The sequence below is a fragment of the Clavelina lepadiformis genome, chromosome 7 (genome assembly GCF_947623445.1).
Source record: "Clavelina lepadiformis chromosome 7, kaClaLepa1.1, whole genome shotgun sequence".
NCBI classification, from domain to species: domain Eukaryota; kingdom Metazoa; phylum Chordata; class Ascidiacea; order Aplousobranchia; family Clavelinidae; genus Clavelina; species Clavelina lepadiformis.
In genome coordinates this window covers 15,123,155-15,142,990 of record NC_135246.1, presented here as the reverse complement: position 1 = coordinate 15,142,990, position 19,836 = coordinate 15,123,155, and the positions used below count along the sequence as shown (strand labels likewise).

The 19,836-nt window shown below is 34.0% G+C and overlaps 2 protein-coding genes across 3 annotated transcripts; both read left to right on the top strand.

The window, feature by feature from the left end:
• The first annotated feature begins 293 nt into the window (after positions 1–293).
• Positions 294–10,120, top strand: LOC143465760 (centrosomal protein of 104 kDa-like). 2 transcript variants are annotated; one of them, XM_076964228.1, is made up of 22 exons: positions 294–2,104; positions 2,222–2,374; positions 2,608–2,746; positions 2,922–3,095; positions 3,571–3,631; positions 3,760–3,835; positions 3,991–4,181; positions 4,317–4,453; positions 4,643–4,777; positions 5,250–5,372; positions 5,626–5,779; positions 5,901–6,049; positions 6,462–6,636; positions 6,939–7,128; positions 7,297–7,405; positions 7,561–7,620; positions 7,690–7,762; positions 7,913–7,970; positions 8,928–9,036; positions 9,171–9,309; positions 9,392–9,535; positions 9,639–10,120. In XM_076964228.1, exons 1-22 carry the CDS (start codon positions 1,992–1,994, stop codon positions 9,719–9,721), a joined length of 2,745 nt encoding a protein of 914 aa, XP_076820343.1. In that variant the 5' UTR covers positions 294–1,991; the 3' UTR covers positions 9,722–10,120. The 2 variants fall into 2 exon arrangements, with proteins under 2 accessions (XP_076820343.1, XP_076820342.1); XM_076964227.1 differs by having other exon boundaries at positions 295–2,104; positions 7,910–7,970.
• Positions 10,121–12,020: 1,900 nt separating this feature from the next.
• On the top strand, positions 12,021–19,195 carry LOC143465259 (cathepsin L-like). Its single transcript, XM_076963463.1, has 11 exons — positions 12,021–12,279; positions 13,392–13,466; positions 14,817–14,916; positions 15,076–15,250; positions 15,575–15,708; positions 15,834–15,982; positions 17,367–17,544; positions 17,665–17,849; positions 17,984–18,074; positions 18,230–18,288; positions 18,418–19,195. Exons 1-11 carry the CDS (start codon positions 12,082–12,084, stop codon positions 18,490–18,492), a joined length of 1,419 nt encoding a protein of 472 aa, XP_076819578.1. The 5' UTR covers positions 12,021–12,081; the 3' UTR covers positions 18,493–19,195.
• The last annotated feature ends 641 nt before the right edge of the window (positions 19,196–19,836 follow it).

The window sequence follows — 19,836 nt, the reverse complement described above, 5'->3', positions numbered from 1 at the left end:
TTGGTAAGTTTATGAAACTTCGGCTTATTAAATCAAAATTTAAAACTCAAGTGAATTGACTAAACGAAACCTACGTCATTACATTTGTAATAGTTTCGTTATTTACGCACATGAGAGCCTCTGCTCAAATTTAAAACATCATCATACAGATATCGGACACAAACATACCTTAAAATTTTCTTGAAAAACAGTACAACGAACGTTGTCGCAGAAAACACCGGTCTGTATGAAAATAAACCGTTGCCAACTGCGTTGTTTATGAAGCATCCTAATACGACAGTAACTGCCATTCTGCGAAAATGATGTAGGTAGGCTGAGTTGCTGGTGTGTAGCCTATAGTGCAGTAGTACTGTATATACATTACGTTAGTTAGATCATTATAGTACCGGTAACCTCCCGCTTAAGTTTGCATCCCAAATGAATAGCCTACGCAGAAGTTTGGATTCAAGATTATAAGCAATTTTTGTTATGATCTATAAACATCAAATCTCCTTGAATGATATTGGAGGGATTAAAAAGTTTTGCTTTTACTTACATAGCGTAAGCAGCAAACGCACACTTTCAAGAATATCTTGCCAGCAGTTCACTGTACTTGCAAATTGTTCAGAAAAAAAGCAAACCTGCGCATTGTGCAGACATGTTGTTACACATGAAATTTTTTAACATAGGCTAACTATCTTGTGCATACTAATCTTTGAAAATTACGCTGTCTATTGCACATAAAACTTACATTCCATACTGGCATAACATTGAAGGAAAAAAATCATTCAAAACTATTCGATTGCATGATGTTCTACTTGAAAAATCCTTGATCAAGTTTTGAGTGATAGGCCTTTACTCAATTTTATTGGTTTATTCTGTTGTAGGTCACCCTTATTCAAATCAAATTGTAAGTATTTATAACTACTAGGTATTTGTATAATTTAATCTTAAAAATATGGCAGTTTTTTACAAAATATTGTGCATGCTCAAAAACAAATTTTGGCTTTATGGCGTGCAGTGGAAGCTTATTTATTTACTTATTCATTATAATCTGGTGTTCAAACAACCACGTTTGCCTTGAACATGCTAAAGTTCTGTGTGCACATTGTTAAGTTTAATGTGTACATTAAACATGTGCGCCGATATTTCGCATTTTGATGCATATCAGTATCTGCCCTTTTTTTAATCCGGCGGCCGATATCAGATCACTTTAAAACTAGGTGATTTGGCTCGCTCTAGAAACAGTGCTTCCCTGTTTCCACTGTTCCAGTTTCACACAGAACCAAGGTAGGAATAGACAGTTAATCAGCAGTAAAAATTTTGCATGCGCAGCTGTTTAACTTCCACATTATTTTCCTTTACTGTTAAGTGTTAATGTTGTAAGGTTTTGCTTGCACCACATGCTTTTGAAACACAAGCGGTTTGATAAGTATGACATATAAAAGTATTTCAAAAAAATTAAACGTTAAAACTTGTACCATTCAAAATTTTAACGTCAATATTTTATGTTGTACTACACTTTAATATTGCCTTCAAATATCAGTTATCAGCTTCTTTGGCTACTAAATAATTGGTATTGGCATTGGCCCTGATAAAATCATATCGGTCGATGTGTGCTGAAATATTTATGTGCATCATGCAAACTGTCCCGTAGTGTGCTGATGATTTAATTTTAGTATTGATTAATGTTATGAAATAATGTAAAATAAAACATTATAGAAGTATAGTTAATGTTTTCAATTCGTTATCTAAACTTGGTCGTAAAATTACTTTTGTATGCTAAACCAGTAGTCCAGTCTGCAGGTAATGGACTTTTATATATTTTTTAACTTGATGTATACAATATTTGGTAGTTTGGCTAAAGCTAAGCTTGGTTTGGCTAGTTTGGTGTTGTCGTTTATTCAAATTGTGTTATTCACGTAAACACTGTGGTTAGTTTTGTTTATTTAGTTGGTGATTAAGGCTGTTCTCTGTGTCTTTATTACATTAATTACAAAAAGTTGACAGCTATGCCTAAAAAAATTGGCTATACAATTGTTGGTGTTACTGGAGAGGCCGAAGGATATAGTGCTAAGAATTTGGAACATCATGGACCCACTGTGCCAGGCTGGCAGACTCCGCGGTTAGTTTAACACCAGCAGCTTTTTAGAGCAAAATATATGAAGTATTTTGTACATATGTTATGTTAGATAATGACGTATTTATAATTTTTTTGTCATGTTGTTTTGTGTGTTTTTAGGTTTTGTGTGTACCCTCAAGAAATAATTCTGCATTTACATGAACCTTGTCACCTAAAGAAGTTGCAAATTCTTTCTCATCAATATATGATTGGATCAAAAGTTGAATTTTTTGTTGGTAGCAGTGGATCACCGGAAAGTTTTACTCGTTTAGGGTAAGTGCATCAAGTCTACAGAAACTTTGTTGTATGAATATTTATGTATAGCATGAAGTATATGTATATACACTGTAGTAAGTTCATATCTGCTGCAATATGTGAATATTATGGTTTGGAATATGGAATATTATAACTAATTTGCAAATAGTTTTAAAACATCTTTTTTTCTGCGTAATAATTCATGTGTTCATTATTATGTATATAGATAATTATACACAATTTTTTTGCAGATACATTTACTTGTCAAACAATGAAAAAACGGGATTTAAATCGCGAGAGCTAAAATCAGTTCATATCGATGCGGAGGGACAGTATCTACGACTTGTTGTCCACAAAAATCATTTAAATAAATACAATTTATACAATCAGGTACATAGTGGGTTATCAATATAAGTTAATATGAATGTTGGGTTTTACTATAAAATATAGATACTGTATATATTGTATAATAACATGATATGGTAAACAAAGTTGGAAACTGAAATCGTTTACCCGGATTTGTACATCATACATCAGCCTATCATATGGTCTTATTATGGTTTAGGTTGGAATTATGGCATTTAACGCTATTGGTGATGGTATGCGTACGAGAAGACAACCACTTCATCAACTTGATGGTGGGCCAAATAATGGAACAAATTACTTGAATGATACTGCTGCATTTAATAAACCAGATTATATTTCTCCAATGGATGATCTTGCCTTTGACATGTATCAGGTAATCACGAAGTCTGTTGGTGTAGTAACACCAATGTTTGCATTGACTATTGACTGAACTTCCTCCACGTTTCGTGTTGTCTAAATAGCACACATGCATTCTGTATACATAATTTTATATATAGCAGACATACTTTTTATTTGTGTTTTTTGGATGTTATACATATACAGCTAGTATATACAATGCTTCTATATAATTAAGTTTAAAGAAAGGAATTTTTGTAGCAGTTTTTAGAAATAGTTATTTCTGTATACTTTTTTCACTTGTAACTCATTTAAGTCATCGCTTTATTCTATACAGACAGAATTTTTTCCAGTTCATTGAAAGATTAACATTGAATTAATTAGTAGCAAATGTTTTCTATATCTTTATTTTTTCCCAAGCTTTCAGTTTGGTTTCATCTTTCGTCGAGTTTCATAAAATGTGCAGCATAAATAATAATACTTAATTAGACCACATATAACTTGCTTTTTAGGATCCTGAAGTTGCAGGAATTATTAGAAGATTGGACATTAAAAAGAAAAAAGCTGTTATAGGTATGTTGACAATCACATACCATTCTGTTTAACACTTTCATTTGTTTTGAATTTGTAACCTATTCTATAGCAAGTGAAGATCTTTTGTATCGGTGGTAGGTCTTTTGACTTGATTTTTATATTTCTAGAGGAAAATTTTGATGTTGCAAAAAGGATGAAACAAGCTATTGCAGATTTACAGAAAGTGGGAGAAAAATTAGCAAGGTATGAAAATGTTATTTAAACTAATTATAGACTTATTTTCAGCTTGTGTGATTATGGGTACAATCCATTAACAGATTTTCGCTGTTTTGTCAGTTTCACTGAGTGAACGTCAATTTCTTGAAACCTCTCTAGAAGGTCTTTGTTGTACTTTATAGGTATGAACTTGACAAACGACGTGCAATAGAACACGAAGACTATGACCTTGCAAAAAGCAAGAAGGCACAGATGGACGAATATCGTCTGAAAGTTTATCAACAATTACAAAAACATAATTTACTTGAAGACGCTGGTCTGGCAACTAACTCACCCAGGAGGGAAAAAGGGTCTCCACTGAAAGTTGCAGAAGGTAGAGTCACTCTTTCACAATTGGATGTGTTTTTACAGTACCTTGTATGATAACATGTGTGCTTATTAATTATATCATTTAATGTGCAATTCTTGTTTGCTTATGTCATTTTTTAAATAAAAAAGATATTTTCAGAACCTCAGCCAAGTCCTCGTGAGATCGCTCCAGCTGAGGAACCTCTTGCCGAGCCACCAGTTCAGGGAGTTACTCCTGTCATCCCGCAATTTGTTGAGCATGAATACACTCCATCACCGCATCCCGTTGCTGATGTGGTAATTGTGGAAATATAATTTTGTGTCTCTATTACCTTGACATTAAGAATTGAATTTTAATGGCATATGTATGGGAAAGATGGCGAATTTAGCTTCCTATAAGTATAAGTTGTCCATGAGTTTTGCAATTTTGTCGATTGTGTTTATGTTGTTCTGTTATATTTTCCTTTTTTGCATTGTCATTTACAGACAGAATCAGTCTCATATCATGAGAGTGTTGAGGAAGAAGCTTCCATGCAACACGAACACAGCATCGTAAACTATGATGAAAAAGTAATACCTGCTCTTGCAAAACACAAAGATCGTGATCCATTTTCGGAAGAAGTAAGTTGAAGGTGTTTGTCAGTGTTGATTATTGCAATCATTATATTAATCATTGAAGCTACCTTCGCTTGCATTTTGACAGTTTTAGCTCTGTATAAACTTTACACTCTTTAAGTCAGTTTATAGCAGCAAGTATTAATTCATATACTGTAAAGCATAGCTATGAAGGACTTAGACTTCAGCCAGTTGTTGTCATTCAAAATATCCCCATACAATGGCGCATTGTTGTTGAATCTGTTTACTTTTGGCAAGCTTTGAATTTTAACTGCTCTTAAGCTGTGTAGAATATCACATTACTTCAAACACGTGACAAACAGCTGTTGTGCTATAGATATCCCAGTGGATCCTAATTAATGTGATGACGTTTGTCCTTTCAATATTTCCATAATGATGTTTCCATTTATAGATTTGCTTTCTAATGCTTAGAAATATTAATAATAATTTGCTAACCTAAATATTGTTATTTATGCAGGTTGCCTCACCGCCACCAGTGGACTCACCTGAGCAGACAGCACCAGCTGGTGAACCAGAAGCAATGTCTGAAAGAAATATCAGAGAAGCACGTTCTGTTATCGATGTCTTTGACATGCCACTGGTAAAATTTAACGTTTTTATTCAATAAACATTGAACACACATAGACATTATACCTATCAACCTTTGCTGAAGTCTGTTACCAATGCAAACTTGGCATATTAAACAATTCTCGGTTGAAATCGCAGAAATAAAGAATGTTATGTTAAAAAATACTAATCAGCATTTAGCAGAAGACATGGATGCAGGAAGAATAAATATAATACGCTGGTAAGAAACAAACATGTTGCTAAAAATAGCTTCCACCACTCATCAGGTATCTGGGGCCTATTCTAAAATGTGGTCTTATCGAGAGGACTCGTTGCTTGCTGTCTACAAACTTCTATCAAATGTTCCTGCTGCAACTTCGAAGGATGAATTGAAGACAACCCTAAGAGCTGCTGTTTTTCTCATAAAAAGAGCTATAAAAGGTACTTGCAATACTAATATTAAAATAATTATTTATTTTTACAAATATTTATTTTTGTGTGAATACCTATAAATGTATATTTTTGTCAACACAGTTTATTCAAAGAAGGTATTGATTTACAGATAAAGTGCATGCTGTTTTCAATGCTTCTTTGAAGCTTCTGGAATATATACTGGTGCACTTTATACCAGAACACAAGTTGGGCAAAATAGAAACCACTTACACTGTAGCGCAAACACTGCCTAATCTTATTCAGAAAACTGGCGAAACGGTATGAATTTATTGAAAAAGACTATATAAGCATTTGTTTTGTATCATCATTTTTTTCTGAAACATGAAGCAATTATGCATGTGTTTTTATGGTTATATACTTTGGAGTTGGTTGTAATTAAAAAAATAGGAGAAGTACGACAATTGGCAACTTAACCTTTTATTACTCAAACTCATAAAAGTGAACTGGTCCCAGCAAAGTGCAAGTAAAGCAATGACAGTTTCACTAAGGTTAGGTAACTTGTAGCAACCTAGGTTCACTCTGTTAGATTTAGACAGAACTTGGTGTTCACTAGGTATATATTATGCATTTGTTATATGTTCTACGAAGTGTTGATATTTATATTGATTAGTATAGACAAAAAATGTATTACTACAGTTCTCTTTGCTTAATGGCAACCTTTTCTTTTTAGGCTTTGCGTTCCAGATCAAGTGCGCTTGATTTTATTGACAGCATGAGTGCGTTTAAGACTGTTCATCCACTGCAGCTTGTACAACAGCAAGCCATTCAACCTTATAAACGAGACTTAGCAATGAGATTGGCTTTAAGTCGTGTTGAACTTGTGAAGCGTTTGCTTGACAGATATGGTATGAGTGGTGTGCAGCAAGCCTTAATATTGATTTCAGTTTTTAAAAAATAAATTTACATTTTTTTTGAAAATTTTCTTCTAGAATGCAAGCAAATGTTATTCCAAATTTATCTTTTGTCTGAGTTTTTGTCAGTGACTGGGTGACTTAGAAGTTGTTTAATGAATTTAGTTTTGTTTTACGAATTGTTTCTTTTAAAACATAAGCAAATTTATTTCCGAACATTAATACCTAAATAGCTGTAGTTTTGATGTGCTGAAAGTAAATACTGTATAATGCATGCTTGGCTCCCTGCATCTTAGGCATTCAACCACCTGCATTAACTGTCGATACCGTTATGAAGTTTGTCAATCCCGCATTGGAACACGCATCTGGCTCCGTGAGAGAAGAGGCCACTAAGGTTATTTTACAACTTTATCGAATAGGTGGTGCTCCTGTCAAAGCCTATTTACCTACAGATGATAATTTTGCAAGAAAGAATCCTTTGTACAGGTAGAAGAATATATTATTGGGGTAAAAGTAAAAACGCAATTTGCACTTGCCGTAGTGAGAGAGTGCAAAATACAATGTGACATATGAACAGCTTCAAAATCAGGTTTTTAGATTATTTTTAAGTTCATTGCTTGAGCCATTTAACCATAAAAATTTTCATATTATTAGGCATATATTTGATGAAATGGATCATATTGATGGCAAACCAACTCAATCTGAATTGAAAGCTCAAATGCAGGCTAAAACAGCAGCTGATGAACAAGCTAAACGTCAACAAGTTAGACTCAAAATTATCCCACTAAATTAAACCGTTTTGTTTCTTTAAATCAAATTTAAATCTGTTGCTCGCTCGTGTTGACTCATACTTGACTTTTTTCTGTCGTTATCATCCAACATGTCAACATATTAAATTTGTTTTCATCTTCTTTATAGATCGCAGAGCTACAAGCCCAGGTGGAGCAACTGAGGGCTGTCAATGCTAAAACAAATGAGGTGAAATAACAATTTGCATTTTTGTCAGCATCACTGATTAAGTTTAAGAATATCATGACACGTATTTAGACACAGTCACCCCCAACTAAACAAGGAAAGAAGACTAAAAAGAACACTGTCAGGAAGGATTTGGAAGCTGACCGTAATTATCTAGTTTTGGTTGTTATTTAAATGAATAACAATTTACTTTGTTACCAGATTACGATATTTTGGAATTTTTGCTGCTATACTGCATTGTAAAGGTATTAGCTTCAATTACATCAACTTCTTGTATATTTTCCTTTGACAGCAGTTATTGACCAGAAACAAGGAAATGTCTCAGCAGATGCAGATGATACCTTTTTGGAAAAGTAAGTACTTTTAGGTGATTTTCAAATTTTTTAGTTCTAAAACTGTTTAATAAATTCTGAAACAAAGCTTGTTAAATTAAGGAGCTAGTACTTAGCATCCTTGAATTGTATTTGATAAATTTTTTAGTTCTAAAATATCTAATATTTAAGCAATAATCACCCAAAATATGTCGCAAAGGGTCGCAACTTTGCTGCTGACTATGATGTATGTGATAGAAATTGTGATGTCACGCTGTGAAGCACATGCGCCTAATAACCAGTGTTTAAGTCAATTGTGGGTATCACACTAAATATTATGACGTCTCTGGAGAAATTATTTAGAGGGTTTGAAGTTTTTGGCAGACACTGATGACATCACAGCTTTGTTTGGCGACATCAGCATGCTTTACATCTTAAATAACAATTCTATATTAGTGCCCTCCTTTGCTGGAATTTATTAACCAAGCATTGATCTTTAATGTTGAATAACTGAGAAAAGTTTCTTTATGTTTTTTTTTCTCTAATAATACCCGAGACTGACCCATGCTCTAGTATAGAGAAACTGCCTGTTGGTTGGGATAGTGGTAACATAGATAGCCCGCCTAACATCATCAATTTATCCCAAGGTTTCGTATTACAACCTTGGGGGATCCTTTACTGTGATTGGTAATTAAGAGCGAAATGCATTCACAAAAAAATTTAATACAACATAAGAGCAGCAGAAACAAAATGAACAGCGAAACATACCAGGCATTTGAAACTTTAGAAAAAATTTTGTGGTGAAGATGTTGCTTTTGGTTTGTGACTAGTTGTGTAGACCAAAAGTTAATTTCTGAATATGGCTCTGATTTAAGGTTAACATGTCTTGTCCCTCACTTTAAACACTTAATGGGGTTCAGTTCCGTTATCTTGTAGCTCTGCTACCGTTTGTTAATGTGTGTTATTCGTCTTAATTGGTTCTTTTTTGCATCCACACAGCATGTGCATCTTCTGTAGTGAAAAAGATGATTCCTTTACAGAGGAGGGTCTAGACTTGCATTATTGGAAACATTGTCCGATGCTCAAGAGATGTGAACACTGCAAACAGGTGGTGATTCAGTTCGTGGAAATAAAACTTACATCACCAAATTTTAATTAGGACTCCTGTACAAATATACAATTCACGCGAATGCCGGAAAAACACGATCATTGAATTTGATAAACAAAGATATTATTTCTTAGGTGGTGGAAATTGCTGGCTATAGTGAACATCTATTAACAGAATGTGACAGCAAGGATAACTTTGGTAAATGTCCGAGGTGTACTGAGGCAATTTTGAAAGTTGATCTACAAAAGCATATCGCCGATAAAAAGTGTACAGGTACGAGGTTATAATAGTTTATTTGCGGAATATTCCTAGCTACAAACATTTTTTTGTAAATCTTCTATTATTCTATAATTAGCGGCAAAACCGACCACCCAAGATCATTGCCCCCTTTGTCATCGCAACATCACTCAAGGTGAAGAGTCCTGGAAGAATCACTTGATGGGGTCGAAGCGTGATGCTTGTCAAAGTAATCCAAGAAGATTGCCTTCAATAAACCGATGTAAGTGTAATAGTTGCTTCTTGGATTTCGTATTCAATATGACATTCCTATACCAGCTAGATGTAAATATCTTAGTAAAAACGCAATCGACTTTATGACGTAGTGCGAGGCAAGGAAGAAAGTGAAAAGAATGCGGCAGCTGGCAAAGGCAAGAAGCTCGGACCAGTCAAGCACGTTCGAAAATGAGTTTAAATTTTCTGATATTTCAGCGCAATTTTTATTGAGTTTACCTTACTATTTTGAATTTGTTTTTAAACACTAGTTTGCACAATAATTAATTGTTCTGTTTCATGTTCTTTATGCGATAACAACTTTAAAGAAACACAATTTATTGCGTATTTCTTCTGAAGAAAACAGTAGCACCAGTAGCTAATGCAGCATATCGTCCACGTAAATTGAAATTTTAATTTTATCTTTGTTTAATTGTCGCGTCGCCTAGTTTGGATTATACCCGTTACTTTTGCGCTGTACTCTATTGCTTTTTTTTTCGCGATATTATTTCGTTGATATGAAGTATGTATTAGGTTTTAGACGTTTGTTCATATGAAAGTGTCTATATAATTACATTAAAATATAATTTTTATACCTTTGGCATTGCATTTTTTAATGTTATTGGGATAAGTTTAGTAGCAAGAAGCAGTTACACAGATTACATGTAGTGCAGTTAACATTTACAATTACTGCTTTCTGCAAAGGCTAATAGTACCTTGGGATAACTACGTCATGCTGTCAACTTATCAGGTCCTTTTGGAATTGTTTTACATATATATAATAAAGTATCTAGTATATAATTGCGGCTGCATCTTTATTTAATTCAACAGATTTTTGTAATCATAACAGTCTTGAATCCTTTCACTTATTTGCAATAATAATATCGTGACATAGTTTTTGTGCACTGAAATACATTCTTTTTTCATTTCTACCTTGAAACAAGATTGAATTAAAAAATTTTAACAAATTATATATCATCATAAAATCAGTAAGTTTTATTGGAAATAAACTTAATAAAGTTAGAATCCTATCAACATGAAATGATTTTTATTCATGTAGGCCTAAACTAAAAAAAATCGTGCTTTAAGCTACAGCGTATATAAAATGAAGAATAATCATCATGATAATGGTGATAACTTAAATTTGACCTTAATTTGATATTCGTCCTCTTTTGCTGTTTAAACAAGAAGGTTGATGTGGTTGGGCTACTTTGTACCGAGGGTATCTGAAGTTCTGAACCCCTTTTGTATAATATTTGGGATCCTTAAATTTTCCTTTGATAATAATTTACCTTTAATTACATTTATTTTGAATTAAGTTTTGTTCAGATTTTCAGTAACTCAAATATTGGAATGAGGCAAAGATTTATAATAGTCTTTAAACCAAACTCAAAGTACAGCCGCCGATTTCCAACTTTGCATTGCTTGTAACAGCATCTTTTCATTCCATCCCAACTAATAAAACAATTAGCTCTAACTTCAGAAATTAAAAAAAAAATTTTCCAGTGTCAAAGTCTTTTGAATTTTGATTCAAAAACTTGTTGATTTTCTTTAAATTTTCTCACATGGATGATTGAAACACGCATTGAACCGGGCATCATTGATTGAATGATTGACCAGGATTGAAACAAAAGCAAATCGTTCTCGCTCAAGTGTGACAAACATACCTACGTCATAAAAACACAAACACTGGCTGGCCTTCTTGTTGTTGGTACAGTATTTTGTCATGGATTGTAGGCCTAGTACTTAGCCTACTTGGTTATGGATGTTGGAATTCGAACTTGTTTTGTTCACTTGTCAACTCCATTGACGACCTATCAGGGACATGCAGAAAATCAACTGACGAAACTAAAACATGTCCGACTATCCGTGCTTTCAACCCCACTGGTAGCCTATATAGTGGCTTTCCTGAGCTATAGGCCTAACTATCATGCAGCAATGTTCATATTTTTATGGTACGCTATAAGTTGCGGTAATCTAGTTATAGGCTGTTAGGTAGGTTATATCTATATATAAAGTATGATTGAAGCTATTGGGTAAGCACAGTCCCAGTAGGCGGTACTGGGTATTACTATAGGCTAGGCCTAATACTGTAATAAGATCTAGAAATAACAATTAGGAGGAGCCTACTTAATCTTCTAACTGGAAAGTACGGCAATTTTTTAATGAGAAATCGTGCTTGCAAAGACACACATTTTGGCGTGCCCTAAAGCCTTAATTGTTTTTTTGTTTGTTATGAATTGGCGTTCAAGCAACCAGATTTTCTTTGTTTGTTTCCTATAAATACGTGTGAAGATTAAAAAGTTTGGCGTGCATGTTGTTGAACCCCGTGTGTGCAGGTGCCGCTCTTTACACTATGGATACTTTCCACCCTCTACACATGCAGTTACATCAAAGCAACTCTTCATTGTTTAAAAACTGTAATAGCCTTGTCAGATATGGTGCTTTTTCTGACGGTGGTAACGTTTTCGTACCATATATCCAACTTAAATGGGCTTTGCATATTTTGTAGAAAGTAAGGTTTTTAAAGCTGTTTATTAAGTTTATACCATAAAAATGCTGAAATGGTTGTTGTTTATACCTCTGTTTGCTGTCCTGGTTTTGTGTAATGTTAAGTGGGCATCTGCAGCAATTCTTGGACGTACTCTGGTGGGTGGAATAAGCTCATTGGACCTACAAAAAAATCCTGAGTTGGTTTCAGAACTGCAAAGTAATCTAGAAAACTTTAAGCAGATTAAGTGCATGTCTAAACAGGTAAAATATATACAATTCTGAATCTTTACGTCCATAATTAACTAAAATATAATCGTTATATAATGTTATAGAACTGCATTTGTCTTGATGTGCTTCAGTCTGATAAATAGGCCTGTATGATGTATGTGAGAAAATATGGATAATAAAATTTAACAATATAGATCGTTAACAGTCAATAGTCTTCAAGCTTTTTCACTCCACAACCGAACGAGTATCCCAGTATGACCTAACTATGCCTTTCCAAAGTTTTAATTCCAACATTTTATGTACCTATATGTTTCTATGTTTTTGCTTTTTATGCGCAGTAGTAAATGAAGTGTAATTAAAATAATGCTTTGAAACTTCTATATGTTAAACCAAACACAAATTTTGTAATATGTAAATATATACTTGTTAAATGTTTTAACCAGTTGGTAATATGTTTGATCATTTTGCAGCTCACCATTGTTAAAAATTGCAGGATGCAGATGTCTATATTTATATAACGGTAAAAGACTAGATATACTTTTAACCACTTCATTTGCCTGAACAATTGACATTAATGGTAAAAATGCAAAGATTGCTCCACAAAAGATCTGACGTCCTCCATACTGAAAACCATTGCTTTGCTGGTATTAACAATACTAGCTCCCAAGTCCCAGTCAATGGTTAAGTGGTATCCAGTGCCAAGTTTGGGCTTTGTATAATAAGTAAACTATCTATTAAATAAGTGTGTGGGAAATGCCCACAGACAAGCTTGATAACTGGGGTTGATCAGAGATTTCGACAAGTTTAAGTCATACAAAGGTTTTCTCAGTCGGATTGTAAATCCTTTGTTATCTGCACTTCAGTAGATAATTATATAGCCTATATACCTAACTAAGATACAAGCCTACATGAGTGCACAGTGATGCTCTAGGTAATAAGGTTTTCATTGTTTTAAATTGGTATGGTTTCTCTTGTAATGAGTTGATATGAAATTTGACTTTAAATTAGTTTTACTGAAAGTATTTGCTGAACCACATGAAAGATATATTTTTACTCAAAGTAATAAGTCTGCTAAAGTATTGATTTGGACAAAACTTCGCCAGTAGCCACTATGCCGCACTTTATTTTACATTTCTTTTTTGAAGGTTGTTGCAGGAATGATGTATTATGTCGATTACACTATTTGTGATGGAGGAAGTAAAGAACCTAAATGCACCGAGGTATATATAACTGTTTTTGTACTAGTTTTGCTATTCAGTAGTTCTTCATAAGGAATATAAATGAGGCTGTTTATAAAACATATCAGTTTAGGTTCTCACCGTTGTAGTTGTGTGTATTTAATATTTTGGTATAACAGATAACAGTGGTGAGTATGATTTTTATGTCAGTTATTGGAAGCTTTGATTGTTAGTGTTAGAGATGTGCTAAATTGAAACAAATATCAGATTTTTCAGAAGTAAAACAACAGATTTTGATATTCTGTTGAATCTGAATCAAATATAATTCTGCTAACTTTGCTCAAGTCTCTTTATCAAACCACCTGTTGAGCAACATAATCATGAGCAAATTTGTCCTTTTGTTGTTGAATGAAAAAATAAAATCTGATTTTCGTTTATAATACAATCAATCAACAATTTCAATCATTTTATTTTTCGTGAAAAGCGTGGTGGGGACAAAAAATCAAGCCAGTTGGTACTAACACGCGCCCATGAAAAAGTGAAAAAGCAGAAAGGGCCTAAAATGTGCTCAAAAATAGTTATGTTAATAATTGCTGGTAACAACTAACACGGCCACTAGACTCATAATTAGTTAAATCCATAAAACATAAGTTAAAAAAGTGAAATTAAGCAGACGAGCAGGTGGTGTGTTCAAGCAACAGACGAATGAAAATCGCTTCAATGCTGTATATCATTGGATGGAAAAAGAAACCGCATCCTGGGCAAGAGCCTGGTTTCCGGTGGCCATAATACTAAAGAAGGTTTTTATTGATGAGCCCGAGTTTGTACAGCAAGAATGCACACCAATGATATAATCTTTGAAAGATGTGATGACAATACTGCTCGTTGCAAGATAGAATTTTCTCTGATACATCGACAGCGATGTACGGAAAAAGATGCTAATGCTGTCCAATAGATGGTAGTGCTGAAGCCTGAAAGTTAATGTTATTTTGTTAATGAAAGTTAATAAATTTACGAAAAGTTATTGTAACCATTTAACTGTCCTTACAAACGATCACACAAACAAAAACTGTGTTGATTTGTTGTAGATTTCTTACTTTTTGTGAAAGATAGGATTTAACACAAATCTGTCTGCAAGTTTCGTATTTATGAGAATGACAAAGTTGTCGATATTTTTATGTAATATTCAGATTCGTATTTGATTCGGCACATCCCTAGTTTCTGGTTTTTAGTGTTATGTGTGCCCAGTTTTAACTTAAGCATAGATATAAATTAAAAAAATAATTGCACAAACTTACTTTAAAACTGATAAAATAATTATAACCGTAGATTTTGCAAATGTGATCTGCTAATAAAAATGCTTGTAACCTTGTATTGTTTTCAACATTGTAGCGATACTGTTCTGCTAAGATATGGATTAAAGCATGGCTATCAGTGCCTTCTCATGAGAATGCTTCTATTACTAAACATTGCAGCAGACTAAGACCGGAAGGTGACTGATTGAATGTGAATGAATGAGAACCGTTTTTGAGATATGTGTAACATGTTGTTATAAACATTATTAACACAGTTCGTGAAAATGCCTTCAGTACTATGGCAGTATATTCGTGTAAAAATGTATAATAATATAGAATTTTCCTTTATATTGCAGCATGGGGAAACTGTAATATCTCTCCTGAATTTCGTCCGAAGCGTGATGTATCTGATAACTCATTCCTAGACGCTATCTTGGTTATGGGCAAGCCTATTGGAAATCACTACGAGTACGACCAAGATGTGAAGCCAATGTTTGATCGTTTTCTTGACTCTTATGAGCGTGAATACAGGTGAGTTTGAATGTCCAAATTATGATGAAATTATCAGTTGTATTAGATCATATGTTTGTTTTAAATTTTAAACATTCAGAGCAAAGTTGGGATTTAATGCTCACTTTTTTAAAAGCACTTTAATTATACTTTTGAAATGTCGGTTTATATGTTTAAGATAATATGCTGTACATTTGGTTACTTTGTGTGAAAAACAGTATCTAGAAACGAAAGGATGTAAATGTCATCAAACACTAGTATTTTTGTCTTTATTTGAATTCATTATTCTCCATCACCTGTAATAGATTTGTAATCATGTGTTTTTATTAATATTATTAATTGCAGCAAAGATGAATCATCTGAAATATATCAACAAAGGTATGAAATTTTTCATAAAAATTTAAAGATTGTAAGGAAACTGAATGACATGGAACAAGGAACTGCCATTTATGGAATAACCAAATTTATGGATTATTCGGGTAAAATTTGTTTCCCAAATTTCCGCTTTTATGGATGTTGTTATTTGTATTTTTTATCTTACTCTGTGCTGGATTTAAAAACTTTTTCTATCTGTAATTCCTGCATTATATATATTTGCTTGCAGAGGACGAATATGCACGTTACCTGGCACCTGGATTCACCAAGAAACTGGTCGACATAAAAGATGCTGACCTGTCTGATCTTGATGTCGAAAATACCCCAGATTCTTTTGATTGGCGGGAGAAGGGGGCGGTAACACCGGTGAAGAATCAGGTTGGTGCAAAATACAAAAACAAGAAAGTGCTGATTGCTGGACATTACTGACAAGTCAGCTGTTTATTTCAGGTCATTGATGCAACTGCAGTGTGTCTGCTATTATTATTGAATGCAGTAGTATGTGTGCATTATAGTGCATTACGATACAAGATAAGACTCGGCATGTATATGATGCCACTTAATCTATTATCGCCTACTTGCTTTATATCAAGGCAATGTTAACTTTTCATCATTTGCACTTCAGTGTATTTGTCTAGCACCATCTTGCATTTATTTATATTTTATTCTGCTATGTCACTGCACTTAAAATCGTAGTTAATTAAAGTTGTTTGCTTGTCTGTGGTTTGCTTTCTATTTCCTGATGTCTGGTTGCAATTAAGTATTGGGAATTCGAACAGCTCATCATGTGACATTGCTTTTAGTCCATTTCGTTGTAGCACAACACGTTTGACAATTGCAACTTTTTTTAAGGCTTCATAAAATATGGTTTTAGTGAGTGACATGACGTAATGCTAGTGCATGAATGCAACGCAAACGTAAGAGCCCTACAAATGTACACAACGTTTGTTTGAAACCGTTTTATAGGAAACAAACATGACTATTTTCTTTTAGCATTTAAACTGTCTTAACTTTTATAATGAACTTCAATTTGCAGCAGGCTGTATACTAGGATGTTTCATTTTTTCACCATTTTGGAATTTAAAAAAGCTTGGGGTCTCCCTAGGCGGTATTTTGGGCACAATGAAAGAATCTGAACTTTTTTTTGATTTATGATGTCATTTTGATGTTGCACCCCCTTGTTGAAGTTTCAGTGGAGGTGCATTGTACTAATTTGGCGATATCTTGGTAACCGATTGAGCTAGGGCCATTATCAAAGTGTCAAAAGATGCAGAATGGCTGGTTTCCTATAACCACTCAATACATTTTAATTGCATTTTCGCTCTAGAAAAAAAGTTATTTGAGAAAAACCTTAGTTTTGACATATTTTGTATGTTGGGAACTACATTGTGATTTGCATACAAAATATGTCAAAACTTAGGTTTTTCTCAAATAACTTTTTTTCTAGAGCGAAAATGCAATTAAAATGTATTGAGTGGTTATAGGAAACCAGCCATTCTGCATCTTTTGACACCTTGATAATGGCCCTAGCTCAATCGGTTACCAAGATATCGCCAAATTAGAACAATGCACCTCCACTGAAACTTCAACAAGGGGGTGCAACCTCAAAATGACGTCATAAATCAAAAAAAAGTTTAGATTCTTTCATTGTGCCCAAAATACCGCCTAGGGAGACCCCAAGCTTTTTTAAATTCCAAAATGGTGAAAAAATGAAACATCCTACTGTATACTATATAGTCTTTGTTTTTTATTCACTGCTCAGGGTCAGTGTGGGTCTTGCTGGGCCTTTTCCACAACTGGAAATATAGAAGGCCAGTGGTTTATCAAGAAAAAGAAACTGGTCTCACTTTCTGAACAAGAACTGGTTGATTGTGATTCCCTTGATCAAGGTTGTGGCGGTGGATTACCATCAAACGCTTACAAGAGCATCGAAAAACTAGGTAAAACCTGAATATGGATTTCAAGGTTTCTAGTAAAAATTTGAGTAAGTTGTGATAGAAACTGGAGTACATATTTATGTCATGCCCAGTTTGACTGTAAGTCGTTATCTGCTTTGAAAGGTGGTTTGGAACCAGAGAAGGACTACCCTTATGTGGGTGAGAACGAGAAGTGTGACATTAAACGGTCTGACCTTAAAGTCTACATTAATTCTTCTGTGGCTTTACCCACTAATGAAGGGAAGCTTGCTGCATGGTTGGCACAAAACGGACCAATCTCTATTGGGATTAATGCCAACTTGATGCAGGTGAGCACTGCGCTGTTAAGCTAACATGAAAGTATTATCATGCTTATGTTGATAGCCTTTTCTTGTATTGTCTCGCATGCACCATGGTGTTTATTACATTCCACTAATACGATAGTGATAATACTTTTCATTAGTTTTACTGGGGTGGCATTTCACATCCATGGAAACTCTTCTGCAACCCAAAAAGTTTGGATCACGGTGTTCTGATCGTTGGATTTGGTTCAGGTGTGCATTGTTGACTAGTTTAAGTTTATAAGTCTATTTCAGTTTGCTATTATGATTAAGAATTGTTAAGTATTTTGGAAGTATATTGTTGTAGCTAAGAAGGCACTCATGTTTATTGTTTAACCTACGACCGATAAAAATGTTCTTCTTAATAGAAAATGGTACTCCTTACTGGATCATTAAGAATAGCTGGGGTGCAAACTGGGGTGAAAAAGTAAGTAACAGGCAGTTTGAAATGAACATTCAGTTGTGTTTGCTGACCATAAACTATGTTTACCTACTTTTCCTGGATAGATTACAATTGCGCTACTTTTCATCTCATGTTTCATTTATTGTCTTGCAGGGTTATTATCGAATTTACCGGGGTGACGGATCATGTGGTGTTAACCAAATGGCAACGTCATCCATCGTTGAATAAAAATACCCAGCATTGTCATTTTATTTGTCATCATTGTATCATGTGTGTGCACTTGCTGTTTGTCTCTTTCAGTTTAAAAACCTCTTCTTTCAAACATGATATGTTGAAATTTTTTGCTTTTATTTCATTCAACTTTGTTTCATGCAGCAGTGCATTTTAAAAAGTTTTGAACTTTATTACAAAAATTATACGCTTTGCTTTTATACATATTGTGTAAGCATTAGAATGGGAATATATTTGTCAGTGGTAGCTTAATGTCACCTGATTTAAACTACAGGTGTGCTCAAAGAATGTTAGCAAACGGCTCTACAACAATTCATGTTGCCCAGCTTTACTGTTTGCAATCGTAAGCTAATAATTTGCAAGTGCAGAGGTTTATGTGTCTGGTATTGTGTTATGCTTCACTCATAAACAACAAACAATTTCGAAATAAAAATAATGCTATGATTTGCTGATGTTGTAGTATTCTCTGTAAATGTACAGTCAGTCTCATTGTTCCAATTCTTGTTCATTTAATTGTTTATCTTTTCAAAAACCAACCTCATCGAAAAATGTATAATACTGAATGTTACTAATTTGTCATCAATTTTATGGTTGTAACTTATAAAGAAGTGATTCATTATCTATGATGGTTATTGTTGTGTCGATCCTAACCTCACGATGACATCTTTGCAATTGTGTAAATACAAGCATACTCACTAGATGTGTTTTGTGTGATAAAATCTTCAGTCCAGTAGCATCATATTTCATCTATACATCACACAATGTGGTTAAGTTAGAGAAAATTTTTCCTGGTGTCACCTCGTAGTCTTGTTCACATAATATGCATTGATGATGCACCATTTAAGCTGCAGCGTTATCAAGCATCTTTGTTAAATATCATGCAAGAACTTAGGAATGCTATTTGCTAATGTTTTAGTCACCAACTCACACCAGAAAGGAACACTTGAGCACGTAAAACGGATTTTGGTCACTTCCAAGCATGTCATACCTGTACGTAGTAATACTTGTGGTTACGTGAAATTTCGTTATATACTGTAATTGTACCAGAGTTGCCTGCGCAGTGTACAACATTGTTTGTTGCGTTAAAGTATCCATGCGCACCTTCTGTGGTGAAAGTGATGATTCGAAAGAAGGTTATTAAAAGCTTTGTTGAAATGCAAACAGCTAATGATGCGTTTCGTTAAATGATGGCTTAAAATGTGTATTTACACAAACTATTTCTATTCATAAATTATAAACTGTTTTCTGAACAAATACATAGCTGATAAACTTTTTAAAACGTCCACTGAACAGCGGCCTTGAAGAAACTTTGAGAACCAGGTCCCGTGTCTGGGCAACGGC